The sequence below is a fragment of the Arachis duranensis genome, chromosome 1, assembly GCF_000817695.3.
Source record: "Arachis duranensis cultivar V14167 chromosome 1, aradu.V14167.gnm2.J7QH, whole genome shotgun sequence".
Taxonomy (NCBI): domain Eukaryota; kingdom Viridiplantae; phylum Streptophyta; class Magnoliopsida; order Fabales; family Fabaceae; genus Arachis; species Arachis duranensis.
The window spans coordinates 28,865,398-28,890,794 of NC_029772.3; the positions used below are offsets into that span (position 1 = coordinate 28,865,398).

The window sequence follows — 25,397 nt, forward strand, 5'->3', positions numbered from 1 at the left end:
AGTAGTTGTTAAACTTGTTATTTATATATTGTATTATTTTATTTTTGTTATTTAGAAAAAATTTGATTAAAATTATTTTAGAAACAAATAGGTTTAAAAGTGTGAAAGAAACATTTTTATTGAATTTTTTTACATAAAAATATAATTAAAAAATGAGCTTAATCATGCGAATAACGCAATTCGATCCGATCCGATCCGCAAATGTGCGGATCGGATCTGACACTCAAAAATGCGAATATTGTATCCGATTTGATCCGATGGAAATTGTGTGGATCGAATCGAATTTTCGGCCATATCCGATCCGATCCGATCCGCGAACACTCCTATTTACACCATCCATGTGAAATGTTCCTCTCTCTAAAACTTCTAACCGTCTCTCTTAACACAAAAAGAAACAAAAAATTCCTTTTTTTATTAATTATTCTAATACAATATTTTGTATTAAGAGAAAAAATCGTTGGTCTATTCTTTAGTGTTGAGAACGCAATTAGCAACATCATAAAATTGGATGGCGGTGCATGCAGATAAGAATGATGCCAACAGGTAAAAATCTAAATCCTGATTGATACTTGATTTGCATGTGTATAAAAAAATTGAACATCAACTAACACTCAGTTATTGGTACATGACATAGAAACTTATTATTCTAAATTAGTAAAATTGCGAGTCCTCTTATCCCACATTTTGGAACAAATCCTTCAAATTAAATGGCCAAACTCTGTTTTGAGATCAGTATGAAAAGAAAGCTAACTTCATAGAGATATTGACAAACAAAAATGATTTTAAGTAATTAAAAATAAATACCCATCAAAAGAATAGTTGATTTTAAGATGACTATTTACTTAAGTCGGCACAGGTCCATTTCTTACGCTGCAAATAATTGAAGTCTCACTAACTTATGATGGTGTTGTTATATGCTCTTAGGAGGTTTCTGGAAACCCAAGAACACTGGATAAAAGGAAAAGAAGCAACTCTGAGGTTTCGACTATACAACGGACAGATAACCAAATATATGTATTATTATGTCATGTATCGTAAATAGCATGTGAGTTGCAGTATTTAATTTGAACTGTAACATGTAATATAGGGAGATAGAACTCTACCACCGTGTTTTGAAGCAATTTATGGGCACGAATTAGGGTCCTCATGCTACGCAATTAATGAGTGGGATAATTGCTTAGTGTTGGATATAGAAAGTAAAAATAAACAGAAGACTATAACTAAGGGTTCATTCGAGCTGATTAGGGATTTTTATTTTACCGAGAGAAGGAATACTATACAGTTTACCTATGCAGGTTTCGGGATATTTTTCATTTCACTTTTCAATGAAATGAACCAACCAATTAAAATTTTTCCTGATAAAAGTTTTATGTGCGGGATCGATTGGACCAAAATACACTGCATAATATAAAAAGAGCATTTCATCTAGATTATAGCAGCAACAATGATGCCTCCTCACCTGATATTATGATACTGTCCGCGTCTGAACCATCCGAGCTTCAAGACTCATCAGATGAGGATGAAGATTCAACAATGGAGAGTAATAACCCTAACAATCCAATAATTATGTGTGATGAAAGCAATTCAATCATTAAGTTGAGCAAAGACAATTCTGAAAAAGAAGAAATATCTGACAATAGGTAATGTGACACTTAATTTATGCATTTATTCATAAATTTTATTTCTAGATAACATTGAGATAAATTTAGGATGGAGACTAACAATTTAAACTATCCTCAAGCAAGTACAATCCACAAGTTTCCTATAGAAAGACATTGATACGCACTGATGTGACCAGAAGTAGATTAGTAAGTTAATTCTAAATAATTCATATCAATTTTATGTAAACACATCAAATTTTGATTATTCATTTATGATACATAACCTTAATAAAAAAATTATTTCTGCTTCTGAAATTAAAATCGTAAACGAACTCAAAAATTATTAATTTATTTATTATAGTTGAACAGAAAACCAAATAGAACAAATATTGTCACAAGTATATGTATGAAAAAAATACTACGTAACAATATGTAAACCATATTTATTACATATATAAATACATAATAAATGATATAGCAATGTTATGTACCCTTGAAACTTGATATCCTAAATACTTAGTTATATGGAGTTACATATTGTTTTGTGTTAGTTATATAGAGTTAAGTCTCATTTTGTTATTTAAGAATGATGAGTTAGTTTTTGATTTTTTAATTGTTATAATTTAGTCTTTTAGATTTAAATAAATGTACTAATATAATTTTTCATGTATTTTTTGTTATTGAAACTCAACGTTGTTAGTGATCTGCCACAAGCTTTACCATCCTTGGACATATTCAAATGACGTTATATGCATTTTGGCGTTAAAAAATGCATTTAATGATGCCATTTGAGAGTTAGACAAAGAACTTGGTTATGACAAAATTGTTCAAATCTTCAATTGGTGTTATTTAATGCTTTTTTAACGCCAAAACATGTATGACGTTATTTTAATATGTCCAATATAATAAGACTTGAGTCACATTAGTAACAATGTTGAATTTTAATGACAGAAAATACATGAGAAATTATTAGTGTATCTTTTTAAACTTAAAAAATTAAATTATAGCAATTGAAAAGTTAAAAATTAAATAAATGTAACTCGCTAATCTCAGATCCAAAGGTTAACTCAGTTATATATAAGTTTTTGTAATTACGTTTTCTTAAAATAATAAAGAATCTAGGAAACAATATAAACAATACTTAATTTCCTTTTGATTACCAAATTAATTGATTTATCTAGCTAATTGATAAAAAATCATACAACCAATTCTATTAATCAATGAAATCGTTTTTCTTTTTAAAACCAGTAGGTTTAATATAGTAGATTTTAATTAGAGATTAAATTAATATTTAAAATAATAATTCAACTCTAAGATAAAATATCCCTTTTTTTTTGTTTTTGTTTTTTTTTATGTTTTGGTTCACTTATTTTTTTTGGTCGGTATTTTGGTTCACTTTTTCTAACTTTCCTTCAATTCTTGAAGTTTCCAAAAACAGGCCAGGCCCAAATGATCAGTTCTCATCCGATAGCCCAAAACGAAAAGATCAGTAGGGTCATATTCGTCTTCTCATCTCTTTTGCTCCCGCAACAAGAAACCACAAAAACATAGCACCGAACGAAACCCTTCTCCCCCAAATTCTCCATTCTCTTTTCACTCCAATCCAATACAATCCCTTCTCTCTCTCTAATCGACAACGCAAACTCCACTATGGGTTCCTCCGCGATGGTTCTCGAACCTAAACCCTCTTCAGAGCCACCACCGTCTCTCCCATCATCAAAATCCGACTACCTCCTGGGCGGTTACGGCATAGACTCCGCCGCCTCCGACGAAGACGACCTCTACAGCCGCCTCAAGACTCTGCAGCGCCAGCTGGAGTTCATCGACATCCAAGAAGAGTACGTCAAGGACGAGCAGAAGAATCTGAAGCGCGAGCTCCTTAGGGCTCAGGAAGAAGTGAAGCGGATCCAATCGGTGCCGCTAGTTATTGGACAGTTCATGGAGATGGTTGATAGGAATAACGGTATCGTTGGATCTACAACTGGATCCAACTACTACGTGAGGATTCTCAGCACGATCAACAGAGAGTTGTTGAAGCCTTCAGCTTCTGTGGCTCTTCACCGTCACTCCAACGCGCTTGTTGACGTGCTTCCTCCTGAGGCTGATTCCAGCATCTCGCTACTTAGCCAATCTGAGAAGCCCGACGTCACTTACAATGTAAGCGTTTCTTTTTCTTCTCCTTCTCTGATTAGGGTTTTGCTTTGGTTTAGAAAGAGTGCCAAAATAAAATGTTAGGGTTTTGGTTAAAGAATATGGATACTGCAGTATGGGCTGGTTTGCAGTGACGGAGATGCTATAAATATTAAATTGTTTCATTGGTTAGGTTTTCGGTTTTTTGTTCCCCCTCTTGCTTAACGTGAAGAGAGTAGAAAGTTGGAAGTTAGGGATTTTCGCTTCTATTTTTTTATGATTGTGATTAAAATTTTCTAGTTGCTTTCAATTGAGGTTTATTTAGAAATACTTGCACCTAGAGAGAGTATGATTATTGTGAGGAAGATGTCAGTTTGGCGTAAATCGGTATGTCTTACATGCTACTACTGCGATTCCATTTTTTGTTCTGACATTTGGAATTTTCGCATTCTAATATTTATATTTGCGAGTCTCCTTTCTCTGTTTCTTTTGTTCTGTTTGAGACTGAGTTGAGAGTACCAAATAGCAGCAATACGCTAATAATCCAAACCCTTAGATGTCTATCCCATCATTATATGCCAATTGCCATGTTTGGGAATACTAGCAAAGAGAGTGTGGTTCAGAAATGTGGAACATACAAATTTGCTTCTAATAAGCTCGTGAAATGTAAGACACACTGGATGAGACTTATTAAGGAAGAACCAGACTTATTTTGGCTTGGTTCTATGCATTTTGAACTATGAAGTTTGTGAAATATAACTTCTGCAATATAATTTATTTTAGTTGAGCCAATGAAGAGTACAAACAAGTTTGAGCAGTTGGTTTTTCTGATGTCTGTTTGTTCTTCTGTTTAGTATGCATTATCAATTATCAATTTGTCATTATTTCAAGCTATTTTTGTTCATGAAATGTTTGTGTCCCACTTAATCTGGTTTAAATATTTTTTAGGATATTGGAGGATGTGATATCCAAAAGCAGGAAATTCGTGAGGCTGTGGAGCTGCCCCTTACACACCATGAGCTATACAAACAAATTGGTATTGATCCCCCTCGAGGTGTTCTACTCTATGGACCCCCAGGAACTGGAAAAACAATGCTTGCCAAGGCTGTTGCTAATCATACTACTGCAGCATTCATTAGGGTTGTGGGATCTGAGTTTGTTCAAAAATATCTTGGTGAGGTATGAATTTCTTTTTCCTCAAAGTCATCTGCATCTGAAGTCTTTTAGCGATGCTTGTAAGATTGTGACTAATTTGTTATTTGTCACTATTTGATTTTGAGTATTATGGGAACCCCATTCTTTATTCATGTGGTTATTTTGTTCTGTTGTTTAGTAGTTCTGTTATAATCAGTTGTTTCCTGTCCATGATTATACATAATTACATGTATTATGAGAAATTAGGACCTAATTGTTTAGCCATGTTGTACTGCAATATCTTGAAATATTATCTGCTATATTTTCAGGGTCCAAGGATGGTTCGTGATGTATTTCGTCTTGCAAAAGAGAATGCTCCTGCTATTATATTTATTGATGAGGTTGATGCGATAGCTACTGCTAGGTTTGATGCCCAAACTGGTGCTGATAGAGAAGTACAACGTATTCTTATGGAGCTTTTGAATCAGGTAATAATAAAAATATATTCTATAAGGTGTTCTATGTGGCTATTTACTGGGCTCTGCTTGGTTGCAAGAGTTACTTAGTGTGTTATTGTACTTTGAACTTGAATATCTACTCTGTTTTTAAATGTTATCTGATCCTGTTTTATTGCCTTCTATATTTTTCAGATGGATGGTTTTGACCAAACTGTGAATGTTAAAGTGATTATGGCAACTAACCGAGCTGACACTTTGGATCCTGCTCTCTTGCGTCCTGGAAGGCTTGATCGCAAAATTGAGTTTCCTTTGCCTGATAGACGCCAAAAGAGGCTTGTATTTCAGGTTAGTTTTTTGGAAATTCTATTTGTTACATTTTTATAGCAAGTTGGATTCAGTGTACAGTCAAAGGAACATTTTATATTTTACTATTTAGAACTTTCAGTTGTTTTGTGGACTGAACTGATAAAACCTAGTAGCTACTATAAAGAAAATATTAAACCTCCGTAGCATTACTTATTTGACGCTGATTTCCGGTGGGGATTAGCCCAAAAGCATGTATACCCCAAAAAAAAAAATAGCAACTTTCCTCATGCAATTTCTCTGAGCATAGTCTTGGTTGGACTTGCATTGTCTTCGATAGTGAATAATAGGTTTATGATTAGCACTTGCTAGCCAATTATTTAATGTGTTTTTCTCTCTTGACAGGTATGCACGGCTAAAATGAACTTAAGTGATGAGGTGGACCTGGAAGATTATGTTTCACGACCTGATAAAATTAGTGCTGCCGAGGTTTGATCATATCCTATTCTCTTTCCTTTTTTTTTTTAATTTTTTTTCTATGATTCTAATTGTTTTTATACAAGTACATTATACTATACCATAGCATCAGTTCTTTGCATTACATGAATTGCATTTAATTGTGATGATTGTTTGTGGCTGCAGATAGCAGCAATCTGTCAAGAAGCAGGCATGCATGCTGTTCGCAAGAACAGATACGTCATATTGCCAAAGGACTTTGAGAAGGGTTATAGGACGAACGTGAAGAAGCCCGATACTGACTTCGAATTTTACAAGTGATGTTGGGGGTGGACCATTATTTCCAAGACTCCAGTTTTTACATTTGAAGAATATTTTTATTTATTTCCGACGACTTTATGCTACAACTTGTTCATATTGTGTCTGTAAACTCTCTTAAACATTTGATAATTGATAGCATGTAGTGCTAAATATGTTTGTTAATGGGACAATTTAAAAACTAATTATAGTTTTTAGTAATCAACATGCATGCCCATGTAGCCACAGGTTGTTTTTCTTTCATAAAGCTCAACCAAATTCTTGGACCACTTGCCTATGCAGTAGCACTGAAAAGTCGCTGATCCTCAATTTTGGGGGTTGCTAAGTTGAGGTATTAAAATTAGCTTATTTGTTTAAGCATATTGTGACAAAAGAAATTAGAAATTTCTAATGGTTTTCTATTCCAACGTAATCAACGTACCAAGCTTTCAACAATAAAAATAATCTTTTCTATAATGAGTCATAAATTAGATTTTTGATCTTCAAATGTTTTTTTTTCAATTATTGTTAATTATGGTTTTTTACCAAGTTTTTTTCTTTTCTCTAAAAATGAACCAAAAAAAGCATGTTACAGATGTATAATAAGATGTTATATTTAACGAGAAAATTGATAAAATTTATTCTCACACAAATCCAAGCAAATCTAAGTACAATTGGTAGTGCTTTATTTTTTTAAAAAAGAAAATTATACGATCAATTAAATTATAACATTTTAGCCCTAGAAATTTGTAAATCTCACATCAATTCCATATAAGCTCATTTAGCTTTTGCTGGATACATGGAGATGTATCTAGTGCAAAAATTAGGCATATACGAATTGAGAGGAGTAAATCTAGGTTCTAAGATTTTGTATAAATGAGATTATATGGTTTGGATTTAATCTTGTTCTCTTATAAGTCTACTTTTCTCATTAGATATGGAAAAATATTCAGTGAGAAACATATATGAGATTAAGAGGAATAAATTTGAACCTTCAGATCTTATACAAATGACTTGGATTAAAATCAAATCATGAGTGTTTTATTCATCATGTGATATATTATATATGTACTTGTGTCGAGTGCGGCATGTCAAATGACGAGAGGTTTACTCAAACCAGTCCCTGTCTATTTTCAAAACGGACAAGGCAACCTGTATCCAAAAGTGATGTTGTTTACTCCAAATGATGGTGTTAAGATAGCAAAAATGAAAGTTAGTTGGTCGTTAATTCTTCAAGAAAAAGCTTTTAGTAAAGATTCTTGGCTTAGAACTAATAATCATCTCCACAGGAAGGCTATTGGTCACTTTACAGTTTGGGAAAAATTGGAACAGAGTTCATTTCATAATTATTTTAGGAAGGACTACCAACTTCAAAACCTAGATTCTTTAAGGAAAAATAAATAAGTATATACTTTTTGTGATCAGCATTTGCGTTTATCCAATTTACCTCAATTTTACATCTAACACTTCAAAACCTCATGAATAACGTTATCCTTTTTGGTAATTATGCTGAAAAATGTTGACAAAAAATTGTTTTTACCTTAAAAGGAGCATCATGATAGTTTGAAAATAGGAAAAATAACTATTTGTACTCATGAACTTTACGAACACTGACAAAAGTACCTATTAAAGAAGGAAACTAACGTATCCATCAAAAATAGATTCCGTACGACAAAAGTAGCCAAATCTTAAATTTATGTTGACTTTTTAATAAAATTCCAGAATTACCCCCACTATTATCTTTAACCTCTCCTCTCTTCTTTCCCAAATTTCAAACACCTCCATTTCCTAAAAACCCTAATTTCAATACCTAAAAACCCCAAATTATCATTTACTTAACCCTAATCTTAATACCCCTTTCAACAAATTTCAACCCTCTCTTTATTCGACAATTTAACCTTTCTTCTTCTTCTATGGCTTCAATGAACTTGCTGGTTTCTCTCTCTCTCCCCTCAAGAACAACACACTACTACTACTCATCATCATCAAACTCATTTTGGGCTATTCAATCCCACTGCACAAGATGATGTAACTGTTGCTGATGATGAAAACTACTTCGATCTCACTCCTTCCACTCATGCCGCTACTACTCTCAACCTCCCTCCTTTTCCCATCTATCAAGAACCCTTCAACAATCATCATCACCTTTCTACTCAACAAGGTTTATTAATTTCTTTTCTCTTTTAATTTCTCTATTATTATTATTATTATTATAAATTACTCTTTTTTTTTAATTTTTCTTTATCATCATAGATTGGAAGGAGAATAACTACATCAACCAAAACCTGCAATTGAAAACTTCATGCAACAACAATAATAATGTTGACAACAACCACCACCACCATCACCAACAACCCAAACTCGAGAACTTCCTCGGTAGACACTCCTTCGCCGATCATCATCATGATTACGGTGCCAACTCATCGGGAGACTACCTCTTCCAAAACTGCTCTCAGCCGAAAGTTACAACAGGAGGAGGAGAAGGCTCTGCCGGCGGCAGTGGTGGAAGCACAAACTCAATACACCATCAACACGTGTTGAAAAGAATAAAGAGAGGGTTGAAATTTGTTGAAAGGGGTATTGAGATTAGGGTTAGAAAAATGATAATTTAGGATTTTTAGGTATTGAGATTAGGGTTTTTAGGCAATGGAGGTATTTGAGATTTGGGAAAGAAGAGAGGAGTGGTTGAAGATAATGGTGGGGTAATTCTATAATTTTATTAAAAAGTCAGCATAAATTTAGGATTTGGCTACTTTTGTCGTACGGAATCCATCTTTGATGGATACAACGTTAATTTCCTTCTTTAATGGGTACTTTTGTCAGCGTTCGTAAAGTTCATGGGTACAAATGGTTGTTTTTCCTTTGAAAATATTAGGGTAATAGTGACTTAAACAACGTTGGGAGTACAAATATAAACGCCAAGGATGAAGACACTTTGATCCATAAATTCTTAATTTGATTTTTGATAATATGTTGGAATTAAATAGGCTTTACTATTACTTTTTTCTTTTAGTTGACCATGGTATCTCTTAGCCTAATAGGCTAAGGACTAATTCGTTGTGGATCTGAGCTCTATCCAAGGGTCTGCCGCTGGCTACTAGATTGTTGCATACACAAGACGGGACTTGAACCTCTGACACTTGCTTAAATGAATGAGTGAGTTGACCAGTTGACTAACCCAAGTTGGTTAGGCTTTAATATTACTAATTGAACTCTTGTAGTAACCTCTCAACCTCTGACTATCAACTTGTGGTTATTATTTTTTGAGATAAATAACAAATCGGTACTCGAAAATTCTGGGGCTGACAAAATTGTACCTGACCTTTGTTATTGATAAAATGATCTCCGAAAATTTTTAAAATTTGACAAAAAACATCCAAACGTGAAATGTATGATGTCACATTAAACGAAAAATGCTCACCTCTTCACCCCTAACACGAAAACTCTAATCTCTTCCCTCACCTCCTCCGCTTTTGCAATAAGATCACCATGCATTACCTTGGGAATAGCAAGAGAATCGAGAATTGTAAGGAGGTTAGTGAGAAGATGAGAGAAGTTGGCGTTTGGCGAGAGAGGCCATAGCCTCTGAAATCAGGGGCAATGGCTCTGAAACCTGCATTGGCAAGGACAATCATCTGATGGCGCCATGAGTACCATATCTCAGGGAACCTGTATAGGAATACGACGATGTTTTTATCAGAAAAAAAGAAACCAGAGAGAGAAAGAGTTTGAAGGTGACAGAGTTAAGAAATTAGAAGCATAAGAAAATGGAATGTATGTGAGCACAGTGGATTATGACCTGTTCCGATTTCAACGATGTGGAGGTTGAGACTAGGGCTGAAAATGAGCCAAGTTGAGTCGAGCTAGACTAAGCTCAAACTTGGCTCACAAAAATTAAGCTTAGTGTAAAACCCGGTTAAATTGTAATTAAATAAATAATAAATTAAATAGGGACAAAAATGGTTAAAAAAATTTAGAATCATAATTTAAAAATTTAAATATGATATTTGCACTCAGTGAATTTGTCTGAGCCAGAAAACATAGTTTTATGCATAAAAACGCATAATGGAAGTTTGACTGGCAGTACCAGCTGAGATCTGTCCGGTATTACAGCTGAGAAAAATAATTTATGAGTGAGAGAGATTAAAAATTTAGAATTTATGATTTAGAAAGTAAAAAAATATTTAAAGCGCGATTTAAAACGCTAATCTTAAAGGTTTTCGCCCAAAATTGGGCCAACGGGCTAAACCAAGTGAACTAGGCCCAAGTGGGCCAAAGATCTAACATATATAAACTTTAGTTATGAGCATTTCAGCTCATTAACCCTAGAGAAAGAGAGTGAGGCGCTGAAATGGAGAAGAGAAGAAGAAGAGAGAAAATCCTAACCCCATCAAACTTCAAACCACCATAACTTTTGATCCGAAGCTTCGATTGACGAGCCGTTTGCAGCTACGCGTCACTCTACTCACCATCTTCGATTCTATCTAGGTATTATGGTGAGTATACCATTTTCCTCTGCCCAATTTCAATTTTCCTTCTTAAATTCGAAATTAGTTATGTTAGTGTTGTTGGATGTATTTAGAGCACTTGGAATAAGGTGTTGGTGGCTAAATCTTATTGGTAATGATGGAGAGACTTGGAAGCTTGAGTTATTATGTGTTTGGGTATGAATCGTCATCATTAAGGTACGGTTTAAGTTTCATTTTAGTACCGTGTAGTGTGATGAGAATTCCTAGGTTAGATGCCCCTAGAATTAGGTTTAGATTGTGTAAATGGTTGGTATCAATATGTAAGTTAATATGTTGTGTAAATTAATGATTGGATTGAGAATTGTGTGAATTTGCATGTTTGGTGTGTTGAGAAATTTGATAAATTGGATAATGACTATTGGTTTGTGGAATATGCATTGAAATTGTTAATTTTGGGCCAGAGGCCGTGAATTTTGGGCCGAAGGCCGGAAAAAGGTAAGGACGATTAGTGATGATTGAATTGTGTGATAATGTATGAGATTGAATGAAGAATTGGTATGCAATGTATGAGAATTTGATTAATTGATGAAATAGTAGAAAATGAGATTTTTGAAATGTGGAATGGATGTATTTGAGTTAGAATGTGTAAAAGGAGTAGGTTTGGAATTGGTTGTGTGTGAATATGTAACTTGAGATGGTTTGGATTCATTATGTTGGTTAAAATGATTGAGGCTAGTGAATCATTGGAAAATTGGTAAATGTATGTTTTTGGTAAAAACATATTTTTGGCAAACTTTGGCGGGTTGTAACTCAGTCCTCGGAGTTGAAAAACTTTCAAAATTAGATTTTTATGAAAATTCAATTATCGATCTTTCCAACAGTTTGAGAATGGTTGAAAAAAGAATTTTGTGAAAAAAAGTTATGAAGTTTTGAAAATTGGACTGAAAAGTTGATTTTTGTAACATCATATTTTCTGTTTTCTGATATGGATGCATACACGGCCTTTAACATGCGTACGCGGGCATTGGCTTCTGCCAAGTGCCTCTACGTACGCGGACACTGCATTCGTACGCAGAATGGTCCAAAATTAGGGTCATGTGTATGCCACACTATGCATGCGTACGCGGATACCCCACTTTGAACCTGTGCGTACGCGCACCACATGTATGTGTACACACACCTCCCAGAATTTGGAAAAATATATTTTTGTAGCTTTCAACCATTCTTTTCATCACCTAAACCTTTATAAACTTCGATACGAGCCTAGAGCTGGTGGAATTAAGGATGGAAGAGTTAGGGATAAATCCAAATGAGTTGAGTTAGTAAAACTAAGAGAAAAGAATAAGATGCTAAGTGAGAATGATGATGATTGTGAGATTGCTAATGAGAATGATGATGATTGTCAGATTGCTAATGAGAATGATGGTGATTACGAGATTGATGATAAGAATGATGGTGATTATGTGATTGATGATGAGAATGAGAATGATAATGAATATGAGATTATTATCTGAGCTTGATTCTGAATTTAATATACCTGCCTGGGTAGGCGCAGTGGTGATGATCCACTTGCTTCGGGTTTGGTCTGAGTCTCCTGGGGTAGATGCAGTGGTTAGCCCCCACTTGCTCCCAGTAGAGAATGATTTGAGATTTGAAAAATTATCTGAGTTTCGGATTTCCTTAGGTAGATGCAGTGGGTCAGCTCCACTTGCTCCAGGTTGAGATCTGAGATTCTGTTGATCCTGCGTCGTAAGTGTGGCCGGACACTTATACCTTTCCGGATGAGCTCTCCCCCATGGATATATATACATAGGGATGCACGCTCATAGGGACTGTCCAATGGTTAGCTACCAGGACATGTCGCTGATGAGTGGATAATTTATACGTTTTTTGGCATTGTTTTTACATAGTTTTTAGTATGTTTTATTTACTTTTTATTATATTTTTATTAATTTTTATGCAAAAATCACATTTCTGAACTTTACTATGAGTTTGTGTGTTTTTCTATAATTTCAAGTATTTTCTGGCCGAACTTGAGGGACCTGAGCAAAAATCTTATTCAGAGGCTGAGAAAGGACTGCAGATGCTGTTGGATTCTGACCTCCCTGCACTCAAATGCGTTTTTCTGGAGCTACAAAAGTTCAATGAGTGCGATCTCAATTGAGTTAGAAAGTAGACATCTTGGGCTTTCCAGCAATATATAATAGTTCATACTTTTTCCGAGATTTGATGGCCCAAACTGGCGTTAAAACACCCACCAGAGACCATTTTCTAGCGTAAAATGCCGGAACTGGCACTAGAGCTGGAGTTAAACGCCCAAACTGGCATCCAAGCTGGCATTTAACTCCAGAAAAGGCCTATGCACATATAAAGCTCAATGCTCAGCCTAAACACACACCAAGTGAGCCCCGGAAGTGGATTTCTGCACTATCTGCACTTAGTTACTTATTTTCTGTAATCCCTAGTAACTAGTTTAGTATAAATAGCACTTTTTACTATTGTTTAAGGGGGACTTTTAGACTTTTCGATCTTTTGATCAACTTTATGCTTGGCTGGCCTCACGGCCATGCCTAGGCTATTTTCTCTTGTGTATTTTTCAACGGTGGAGTTTCTACACCTCATAGATTAAAGTGCGGAGCTCTACTGTTCTTCATAAATTAATGCAAGTACTATTGTTTCTCTTTCAATTCACGCTTATTTCTTCTCCAAGATATACTCTCGTACTTAATTCAGTTAAGTCAGAATGAAGGGGTGATCCGTGACAATCACCCACTATCTTCGTTACTCGCTTAGCCAAGATCCGCGTACTTGACAACCACAAGCGGTCTACATGATGTTCAACGTAGTCATTGGACGACAGCCAAAGTATAATCTCTTGGGTCTCTGATCCACGGACCGAGTCCATGAGGTTAGAACCTTCGTGGTATAGGCTAGAACTAAGTGGCAGCATTCTTGAGATCCGAAAAGTCTAAACCATGTCTGTGGTATTCTGAGTAGGATCTGAGAAGGGGTGACTGTAATGAGCTTCAAACTCACGAATGTTGGGCACAGTGACAGTGTGCAAAAGGATAGAGAGATCATATTCTGACACAAGTGAGAACCGACAGATGATTAGCCATGCGGTAGTTGTGCCTAGTATTTTTCATCCGAGACGAGAAATCCGACAGTTGATTAGCCGTACAGAAACCGTAGCTGCACCATTTTCACTGAGAGGAACATACAGCTTGCCATGGAAGGGAGCACGCATGATTGGATGAAGACAATAGGAAAGCAGAGGGTTAGAAGCAACAAAGCATCTCCAAACGCTTATCTGAAAATCCCACCAATGAATTATATAAGTATCTTTATTTTAATTTAAGTTTTATTTATCTTTCAATTATCAAAACTCATAACCAATTGAATTCGCCTGACTAAGATTTACAAGATGACCATAGCTTGCTTCAAGCCGGCAATCTCCGTGGGATCGACCCTTACTCGCGTAAGGTTTTATTACTTGGACGACCCATTGCACTTGCTAGTTAGTTGTATCGGAGTTGTGAAAAGTGTGAATCCCAATTCCGTGCACCAGTCGCGTTGGCTATATAACCGACAGATGATATCATCAGCCATAGGGCAGGCATGCATCATTTGCATATGTTTGGTTTGTTTGGATTTGTTTATTTGTATTTGGTGTGCTTAATTGAATATGCCATACTATGTGCTTATGTGCTATTTGCCTTACTTGAATCTACTTGTGTTTTACTTGTGTACATCGCTTGTGTTTGGACAATTGAGAGGTCCCTCATGCTGGTGTCAGTTGATGTTGAGGGCTGTCCTTATTGAAATAAAATGATGAGATGATTGATTAACAATGATGAATATTGAATGAGATGATTTGAGCTCCCTGGGTAGATGCAGTAAAGTGATTTCACTTGCTCCAGGTGAAGATATGAGGTATTGATATAGAATTGAAGAGACAAACTAGCTGGTGATGGTTCTTTTTATGATTCGGGTTTCATTATGTTGGATAGTTGGGAAAGATGAATTATATTTAGTATTCCCTTATGACAGTTGCCTATCTATGGTTTAGTGAGGACCTAAGATGAATATTTGAGGAAAGAAAGTTTAGGATGCTTAATGAGTTCCTATTATAGTGCATTGTATTTATTTGGAACTTTTACGGTACCGAAAAACCATGGGTCAGGAGTTCTCATTCCGTATATATCTCTTGTTTTTCAGATGTAGGTCCTGGAGCTCAGCAGTGAGTTGTGATTCATCTGAAAGATGGCGAAGATCGTTGGACTCCTGATTTACTTTTACTTAGAATCTCTCCATATTTATTTTGAAAAACTTACTTATATGTATTTATCATTTGGAAAACTTTTCTATAAAGACCTTGATGTATATTTTGGGAGATATAGGAAATATTGTTGTCAAACTGATTTTATTTCTGTATTCACGTACGCCTAAACTTCGCAGGTCATGACTAGTGGCTATTATACTTATGTCTATATGTGCGTGCGTGCGTGCGTGCGTTAGTTAGTTATCTTGTTTTGCTATCCGAATATATTTTATCTTTTGTTTATCGATATGAGAGTGTTTCGTTTCGTGATTTTATTTTACTCATTTTTAGGCTTCTTCCTTTCAACTTATATATATGTTTATATATTATAATACACCTTGAGTCGTACCACCTTAATATCATTGACTTATGGCTCGAGCATTAGAATTTGAATATTAGGGTGTTACATTATGGTATCAGAGCAGTTCGTCCTCGTGAGCCCGAGGGATGGACTACTGATGCTTCAATTGCATACTCTGAGTGTCTGTCATGTAGTTGGTTTTGTTGATATGAAAAGAGTTAGAGCTTTATCCACATGACTATCTGCTGATTTAACTCTATTAGTCTACCGTACAAATATCGTGGTATCTCGTTTGGCCAACCTAATGCTATGGGTTTGTGTATTGGGAGCACTAATAAGTTATCAAAGACAAATTCGAATTGAAAAGTGATGGGGATCGTTGAGTTTAGAAATGTAATTTTGATGAATGGTTCTATTTCGATGTATGATCTTTACTCGTGCTTGGAATGATTTCATTTTCTATCAATTGCATTGAGATTCCTTATTCTTTATTTCTTTCTTGGAATGTGATTGACTTATTGTCCACCCTTTATCTTATCATACATGTATGCCCTTACTTAATTCTGTATCTGGTTGTATCACGAATCTTTTGACATGTTTATCTTTATCACTATTTATAGCATTTTTCATAAAATTTCTTACTCCTTGATTTGATTTTGGATTTGTTCTGGTGCAATAAATTATTTTGGTTCTCTAGAAACATTAACCCTTGATTTCATCTACTTTCGCTTGTGAACTTTGTGTTCTTGTCTTGAATTAAACTCGTTCCATCACGATAATGATCCTTAAATTTTTGGAAAACATCAAATATTTCTTTTAACTAGTGTATGTCGACAGATGCGCTATATTTTTGCCACATTATTTGACAAATCATTTATTCTTCTTTTTCTCATCTTGAAACTCCCTGTTTCACTGCCTTTTCTTAAAACATGATTTGAGTTTTCTTATGCATAATTTGATTAATCATACTCTTAGTTGCTCCTTTTGATTCTTGCAACACAGTTGCTGATCTCACATTCCTCCAATTGAGCTATAAAACCCTTGAGGTGACTTGAAGTTGCTCCACGGTGATACATCACATTTTATGAAATTCTCTTAGAGTTTTATACTATATATTTTGAAGAACAATTTAGTTGGTTCTTCTACAAGGTTGTCGTCGATCTTGAGTTTCATTATGTGGATGATGTAATTTCTTGATCAACTCTAAACGTGTTTTGGTGCAATATGACTTTTCTTGTAAATTCTTCCTGGTGTTCTTGTTTCTAACCCTATTGATAGAAATTTTAACTTAGTTCTCCTCTTGCTTGATTATCTCCACAACTATTTTTGAAATTTTGATAAGATCATTATCAAATTCAGCATACATCCCCTTGTAAGCACCTTGGAACTTCGTTATTGTAGTTTGAATTGTTTGTTTGCAATGCATCACTTATTCTTTATTTGATGGATGGAGAAAGTTTACCTTAGACTATCTATTTTAGACACAACTGGATTTTCTACCAACTTTGTTGCGATTTTGTGCATGATTCTTATACGATTATGCTCTAAGTATCTTTTAAGATTCTTGAGACTAAAAATTTCTATTCATAGTCCAATTAATTCTCATTTTACAAATTTCGCATGATTTATTTTGACTTGGATCTATTTTGACGTGGTGCATTATTTATACCTCTAGTATTGCTTTTGAAAATTGCGGTTTCATATTTTCCTTTTGAAGAAGTAAATTCATTCCTCCTTAAGTTTTTCCGTCCCTTGTGAATATGTTATATAACGGTGTTCCTAATTTTCCTCCTGAATTTTGTGAACAATGCTTTGGTCATTTTCCTATGAACTATGTACTTCTTGACTCAGCTAAACTTTATTTCAAGATCCATGAACCGTTTCTATGCCTACTATTCTTATCATAGTTCTTTGGATTCTGGATTCTTTCTTGTAGTTTAATTTTCCTTCCAGCATACTTTATGGTGTTTTGACCATCCTTATTACTTGTGATTCGAACCGTGCTTTTATATTCTTATGAACTTTGTGCTCTTCTGATTGAGTTTGAGGTTATTTTGATCTAATTTACCACTACCCTTTTCTTATCTCTTTTGGAGTTCCTGGATTCAAATTTCTTATTAAGATACGAAATGACTTTCTTTCTGGAACGTTTTCTCGTGCCTGCACGTTGTTGTTTAGTTGCGATATTACGCATGCTTTCAAATTTATTTGACTCTTCTCATTGTAGCTTATTCTTTCCTTCCTGAGATTTGTACCTCTTTAAACATACTCACACTTATCTCAGTGTCGCGCGTGATCCTTAAAGATTGGAACTAAGGCGTTAGTTCTTCAGGGAGTGACTGGTAGATGAAGAGGTGAATCTAGTATGTCTGGGATGTCGTACATTAGAACATTTATGTTTAGAAAAGAAATGTCCTTAAGAGGAGGTTTAAGCTTTCAGTAGCTTGATACATATAAGATAGTGAATCGCAATAAGTTAGCTAATTGACCGGAACAATGAGAAATGATGATGCTATGTTGATGTAGTTGAGCACGTGTCAAATTATTAAGATTTTCAAAATAATAAAATTGATTGAATTGGCTGATGCTTGATGACGAGTGAGTTTGAAACCTCAAGTGAGTTAGCTGGAAACCAAAGTTGGCAGTTGAACACGAATCAAGACTAAATTATGCGAACTGTTACGTTGTTGATAGACGTAACGAGATTGTGAACACTTATGTTTGAGAATTCAGAGTCACAAAAATAGTCATTCTCAGGAACTCAATGGGATGTTGTGAGGGAATAGAGAGTTTATGGAGTCGAACATATTGAAAAGATTGAAAGATTAAGATAAGAGGTTGAAAGGAATGGAAGCTAAAGGAGCTATGTCAATTTTCCAAAAATCTATCAAGGTAGACTCCAGAGTGATATTATGAGTGTTGTGGGGTCTATGGAGATTTCAGTCTTCTCCGAGTTGGTGAATCAGAGTAGTGTTATGGAGGATTGCTTAAGGAAGTATTGTCTCGAATTCCTTCTTGGAAAATGTTGTGATTACCTTCCTGATCTTATTCTTTACTGCAGGCATCCATGTATGAATCTTGTACCTTTTGAAGTGAGCTTTTGAGCTTGTTAAGATACAACCAAGCGATCTTTAAGTCCTCGCAGGTGACTTGCTATTGTGTTGGGTTATTTTCTTACGCGATATTGTACTTCTTTCCAACCAGCTGAAACTTATTTGATTTATATGCATTGTTCTTTCTATCAAAGATTATTAATTTAAGGTCTTCGCTTGAGATGCACTTTAATTCTCTTTCTAGTGCATTCCATTATTTTCTATGACTTTGCTTAAGCTCAATGCAAGGTATCCTCCCAATTTCTCGCAGCTACCATTCGTGTTGTTCATTCTTCTCTTGAGCTTAGTATCCTTTCGAAATCAACTCAAGCTTATTCGATAGCACATGTATTTCCTTTGATGTAACCCTCGAGATGTTGGTTTCTTAGAACACAACTTTTGAACATGAAAGACAAAACTTGTGCATACGCGACATCATGAAGAGTTGTGAAGTTTTAATTTCTGCAAATTAATTAGTAAGGATGCATCGTTGGTGTGGATGTCCAGCAGTGAGAAAAATTTTAAATATTTCTTTTGAAGGAGAAAATAACTATGATGCCATTACTCGTGTTACCTAAGCCTATGAACCATTTGAAGTTTGTTGCGATGCACTCTTAAAGAGTTCAGGTTACGTGTTGATGCAATATCAGAATGTGTGGCTTATGCCTCACGACAACTGGACATCATAGATTAAAATATCCGACGTATGATTTGGGGCTAGCGGCTGTTGTGTTTGCCTTGAAGAAATTGATGCAACTAAATTTTGAGGGCAAAATTTTAAATAAGGTGGGTAGAATGTAAAATCCGGTCAAATCGTAATTAAATAAACAATAAATTAAATATAGGAAAAAATCGTTAGAAAAATTTAGAATCATAATTTGAAAATTTAAATATGATATTTGGACTCAGTGAACTTGTCTAAGTCAAAAAACATAGTTTTCTACGTAAACACACATAATGAAATTTTGACCGGCAGTACCGGTTGAGATTTGTTCGGTACTGCAGCTGAGAAAAATAATTTATGACTAAGAGAGATTAAAAAGTTAGAATTTATAATTTAGAAATTAAAAAAATATTTAGGAACTAGGTCTCGTGAACTGCAACGGTACCAATTTATTTTTAAATTTTATTTTGTTTAAGTAATAAATTGTATCTTTTTTATTTTGTATTGGAGATAACTCGTTGATTGATTTGGAAATGGTGAGTAGAGCATTTACTTGGAGTAACAGACGCCGAGAAGGTGAACTAATTCAGGAAAGGCTTGACAAAGTGCTTGTTGATGAAGCTTGGTCCCAATTATACTCTCATCCCACGGTCTTTAGACTATCAGAGACAGGTTCTAATCACTCTCTATCCTTTTGGACACTAACTACCAATCGAAGAGATTAAAGAAGAGATTCAAGTTTCAATCCCACCGGTGTGGTAAAGAATAAATTTATAATATCATCAGCGAGGTTTGGAACTCACTTCTAGAAGGTTCAACGATGTTCAGATTATTTCAGAAGTTTAAATTGGTTAGACACTGATTGGTTCTCTGGCAAAGGAACAGCTCTACTAATTCTAAAAAAGAGATTGTAAAAGTTACTGCTCTTCTAGAACAAAAATAGACATCAGATATTATGGGAGACACTGAATTATTTGAGCTTGGATAGCGACTTGAAAAAACATATTTGGACGAGGAACTTTATTGGAAAGACAAATCTAAAATTAAATGGATGAAGGAAGGAGACCAAAATACAAACTTCTTTCATCGAAAATTTGAATCTAGAACCAGAAGAAATAAGATATGGCATGTGCGGAGGGATAATGGGGATATGGCAACAACCAATAATGATATTGCTAAGGTGGCTGAGGACTACTTTAAAAGTATTTTCACATCTTCTAATCAGGCAGATCTTGACCTTTTTTCACAGATTTCGAGCCTAAGGTTACATCTAACATGAACCATTGGCTCAGAAGATCTATTTTTATGGAGGAGGTAAAAAGAGCAATTTTTAGTAACCACCCTTAGAGTGCACCAGAAGAGGACGGTTGATGAATCCATATTTGATGATAATTTTTGGTTGAAATTAAATGGATTTTTCATCATATAAACTTGCACTTATTCCCTCAAATAGCATGCTTTTGAACTGTCCTCCTAATTTGTGCTTGATTATGAAAACATGCTCTTTTGTACCTAATTTGATCAATTTTTATTCCATTTGCCTTCCATTCGATGCCTTCATGTTTTTTGTGAGTAATTTCAGTTGTATAAGGTAGGAATGGCTTGGAAAGAATGGAAGAAGATCATGCAAAGAGAAGGAAGCATGAAAAAATCAAAGGAGAAGAGTACAGCGATGTGTGCGTACGCACGGGCATCAAAACGGATCCACACGTGCGCGTGAGCCGCATCGTGCATGTCGCGCATCCATTCAGAGCAACGCCTAGTGTGCGTACGCACAGGAAGAGATTTTGGCAGAGTGTGCGTGCGCACACGTTTGTGCGTACGCACAGGTGCCCGCACATGCTTTCATTAAAATTGCACGTGACTCGCGATTTTTGTGGATTAGAGGCCCATTTCTGAAGCCATTTAGCTCATATTGAAGGAAAAATGAAGACCATAGCATAGAACAACATTAGGTTAGCTTAGGAGTAGTAGTAGGAAGCTTTTAGTGTAGTTTTTCTCTAAGTTTTTCATAATCTCTATTAGTGTTATACTAGGGTTTTACATTCAAGTTTCATTTCTATTTTTGATCTTGGATTTTGCTAGCTTCCATTGTAAGTATCTCTTTGTTACTACTCTTTATAGCTACATTGTTCTTACTCTTTCTTATAATTCAAGCTATAGTTCAATTTTACTTCTCTTTTGTAATTTTAATTTCTTGTTGATGAATTTGATGATTAATGTTTGTTACATACTTTCTTGAGTTGTTATTGTTAATTGAGATCATTTGTTGCTTTTAGTTTCAAGCATTTTCTCATGTTTCCTATGTTTAATGTTTTTGCCCACCAAGTGTTTGACAAAATGTCAATTATGATGTGGGGCTAATTTTCTATCTCTTGGCTTGAAAAAAGTGAGCAATTGGGTTCCTAGAGTTGGAATGTCCAACATTTAGTGTCAATTATTGGGTTGTTAATTGTTCTTGTTCCCACTAAGGCTAATTTGTTGCTAAGGCAATTAGCAAGCAATTTAGGATTTGTGGGGTTAAGAACACTTATGCTCATTTAACTTACTCTCCGATGTGAGGGTTAATCAAGTGAGATTAATCCATTCAAATTGTCATAGATGTGGTTCCAACAAGGAAAGGACCCTTAGCTCACTCCAAGCCAAGATACCTTTTATGTTTAATTCTTTCATACACATTTACCTTACTTCGTTTTATACCTTACTTGTCTATATTACATAGTAGTTCTTTAATTCCTTCATTAGTTCATTTATTACAATGTTGCATGTTCTTTTAATTCTTCATATGTTTATCTCTTCATTGAAAATCTCTTGATCGCCACAACCGGAATTGTGTACTCATTGATCTCAAGTGTCCTTGGAAGACGACCCAGGAACTAAACACTCCCGGAATTGAATTGGTTTGAATAGTGACATTTTTGAATTCACATTTGATGTGGGCATTGCTTGTTGGCTTGGAACTATACTTACAATGCTAAATCTTCATAAGATAAAATTCCTAGCCGACGGTTTTGCTCACTATCAAATTTTGCTGCCGTTGCCGGAAACTCACTTTAAGTGCAATGAATGCTATAATTTTGGTTGTTGTAAATATGTGAATAGTGTGAATATTTGTTTTTTGTTTGCTACTTGGCACCAATTGTAAATAGCATTTCTATCTAGCTAGTCTTAGTAGTTATTGATTGTTAAGTTGGTTTTTGTTTACTTGCCTATTCTTGCTTTGCTTTTAATAATTGCATGCTTTCATTGTCTCCTCAGTTGAATGACACAGTCACTTTCAGACCCGAGCTTAGCCCCTTTTGATCCAAAAATAGAAAGAACTTTAACTCATATTAGGCAAGCTCAGCGCCGGCTAGCGTTTGTGGATAGTGAATCGGGTTTGCTTGAAGAGCACACCAATTCACTATCACCATCAACCCGTGACCATCATTCTTCAATTAAAGAGGAAACCTTCTAGTTATCTGTGGGGGGTGCTAAATTCTCTTTAAGTGAATCAGGTGACAGCACCATGGCGGATCCACCTCGACGAATCACCTTAAGAGAAGCCGGAGCTCCAGATTTCAATTTGCAACCGCAACAAATTCAGTATCCGGCTTTCGATCTAAATCTTGAGCTCAAGACCAGCACGATAAACTCGCTCTCCAAATACAATGGACTACCCAGGGAAGATCCTCTAAGCATTTAAAGGACTTTCAAGTTACATGCTCCACTGTGAGAAGACACGGTGCAGATGAAGCAACAGTTTTGGTTTTCGCTTTCCCTTTCTCTTTGGAGGGAAAAGCGAAAGAGTTGTTTTATACTCAACCAGAAGATGTGATTTCTAATTGGGACTTGTTGCGTAAGGAATTCTTGGAAAAATTCTACCCACCTCAGAAAACAGATAAGCTGCAAAAGGAGATCTCTTGCATTGTGCAAAGAGAGGGGGAAACTCTATATGAGTACTGGGAGAGATTTAAGAAGTTATTGGAAGTTTGCCCCTACCACCGTATTGACGAGTTGGTGCATATTAGCTATTTTTGTCAAGGGATGAATCCCCAAGATAAGCTTCTTCTAGATGCCTCTAGTGGAGGATCCCTCACCAAAAACATGACCGCCGAGGAAGTTTGGGAGATCATAGCGGATTTGGCTGACTCCACTCAACACTCAAGGGCAAGGAATCCACAACCTAAAGCTTTAAGTGGAGTTTCTCCTTCTGGAGATGCCATTTTGACCAATACCCTCGGTGAGATGATAATTTTGTTGAGACAAATCACTCAAGGGCAACAAATCCCTCAAGCTTTGCTATCTCCTCTGCCTCAACCTCCAAGAATAGAAGGACCATCAATATCATGCAGTATTTGTGCTTGTAGTGGCCATTACACTGATGAGTGCCCTCAACTCCAAGAGGACACTACATTGGCGGTAGCTAACCCATACCCACAAAGGTCCACCTATAATCAAGGAGCTAATCAATATGGAGGGAATCAAAATCAAGGATGGAGGGATAATTCTAATCAAAGGTGGAATCAGGCTCCTCAAGCTTAACCATACCCAAGCCAACAAGCCTACTATCATCAAGCTCCTCAAGGTCAACCACAATACCAACAACCATACCAACAATCCTATCAACAACCACCACAATCTCAATCTCAAGGGAGGTATCAACACCCAAATAGTAGATCTAACCCTCCACAAGGTAATCAAGGCCCTCCTCCCAATCAACCTTACATGAATGACACACTTCAATCCTTTATGCAAGAGCAACGGAAAATTCACAAGAAACAAGAAACATATATGGCTACAATTGCCGAAGCTCTCTCTCGTTTGACACTTTCTCCTCCGACTACACAAAATGCCCAACAAGCCTCAACTTTTAGTGGTTTACCTTCTTAGCCTTAACCCAATCCTAAGGGGAGCATTAATGCTATCACTCTTAGGAGTGGCACCAAATTGGATGAAATTGGTGTTGTGCCTACAAAGTGAAAGTGACAAGAAATGAGGATGGAAGTGTTGCAAAAGATGAGGAGGAGCCACTCAAGGTCAAGGAGCCAAAACGAAAAAATCCACTTGAAGAGTCTATGCCCATTCCATTTCCAACTTTGGCTAAGAAGGCCAAGAAGCAAGAAAAACTTGACCCCAACATGGTGAAAATTTTTAAGAATGTTGAAGTCACCGTCCTACTCTTTCAGGCTATTCATCAAGTACCCAAATATGCCAAGTTCCTCAAAGACGTTTGTACACATAAGGACAAGATTGGCGAGCTCAACAAAAGACCGGTAGATGATTCTATCTCCTCTTTAATTCCTGAAAAATGCAATGATCCCGGTCCATGTTTAGTTACTTATTTGATTGGTGGGATGAAGTTCATGGACTGTATGTGCGATTTGGGGGTGTGCGTAAGCATCATGCCGCTTCCCATTTATGAGAGATTGAACTTGTCACCACTTAAGAGATCCAGGGCGAGATTTGTGCTAGCAGATAAGAGCATTGTATCAGTTGTGGAGATTGTGGAAAATGCACTAGTTGACATCCAAGGATTACTCTTCCCGGTAGATTTTCACATTTTGGAGACCCCTCCCATCGGCTCAAACAAGCCATCATCCATACTCCTTGGAAGACCATTTTTGAAGACATCCTGTTTCAAACTGGATGCACATTCGGGAGTCTATTCTTTTGAGGCCGATGGCAAGGTGGTAGAATTCACATTGGAGGAGTCCAAGAAGCCCATTCTCGAAATCTATTCTATCTTTGGGTGCGATATAATTGAAGAACAAGTGATTGAGGATGGAAAAGAGCAAGAAGAAGATGATGTTGCCAAGAAATCTAGTTCAAAGGATCACACTCAACCAAAGAATGCCAAGGAGTTAGAGAATTTCCTTCTTGGAGAAGTTTTAAAGTGACCAATGAAGCCATGCAAAGTCCAACTTAGGACTATAAACCAAAGTCCTTGTGGGAGACACCCCACTATGGTAACATTGTTCCAACTTTATCTTTTGTTTATAACCTTTTGAATTAGTTACTTTCTTGTGATATGATGATTAGCTTAAGTTTGGTTTGATGTTTTTGAATTGAATGAGTTGAATTGCTTGTGGATCATGAATTTATGCATGTTTGAATGATTTGGGGTTGATATCTTGAAGTGCAAAGGCTTGGGACCTTAGTTTCGAAGAGAAAAATTTTTGTGAAATAGGA

At 35.8% G+C, this 25,397-nt stretch overlaps 1 protein-coding gene and 1 non-coding gene across 2 annotated transcripts; one reads left to right on the forward strand and one right to left on the reverse strand.

Annotated features, from left to right (window-relative positions):
- The first annotated feature begins 3,121 nt into the window (after nucleotides 1-3,121).
- LOC107483620 (26S proteasome regulatory subunit 6B homolog) lies at nucleotides 3,122-6,605 on the forward strand. Its single transcript, XM_016104237.3, has 6 exons — nucleotides 3,122-3,758; nucleotides 4,680-4,910; nucleotides 5,195-5,353; nucleotides 5,516-5,668; nucleotides 6,032-6,115; nucleotides 6,269-6,605. Exons 1-6 carry the CDS (start codon nucleotides 3,252-3,254, stop codon nucleotides 6,401-6,403), a joined length of 1,269 nt encoding a protein of 422 aa, XP_015959723.1. The 5' UTR covers nucleotides 3,122-3,251; the 3' UTR covers nucleotides 6,404-6,605.
- Nucleotides 6,606-23,108: 16,503 nt separating this feature from the next.
- LOC127743041 (small nucleolar RNA R71) lies at nucleotides 23,109-23,215 on the reverse strand. The gene has a single exon (XR_008004362.1). It is a non-coding gene; the product is annotated as a small nucleolar RNA R71 (small nucleolar RNA).
- Nucleotides 23,216-25,397: the final 2,182 nt, after the last annotated feature.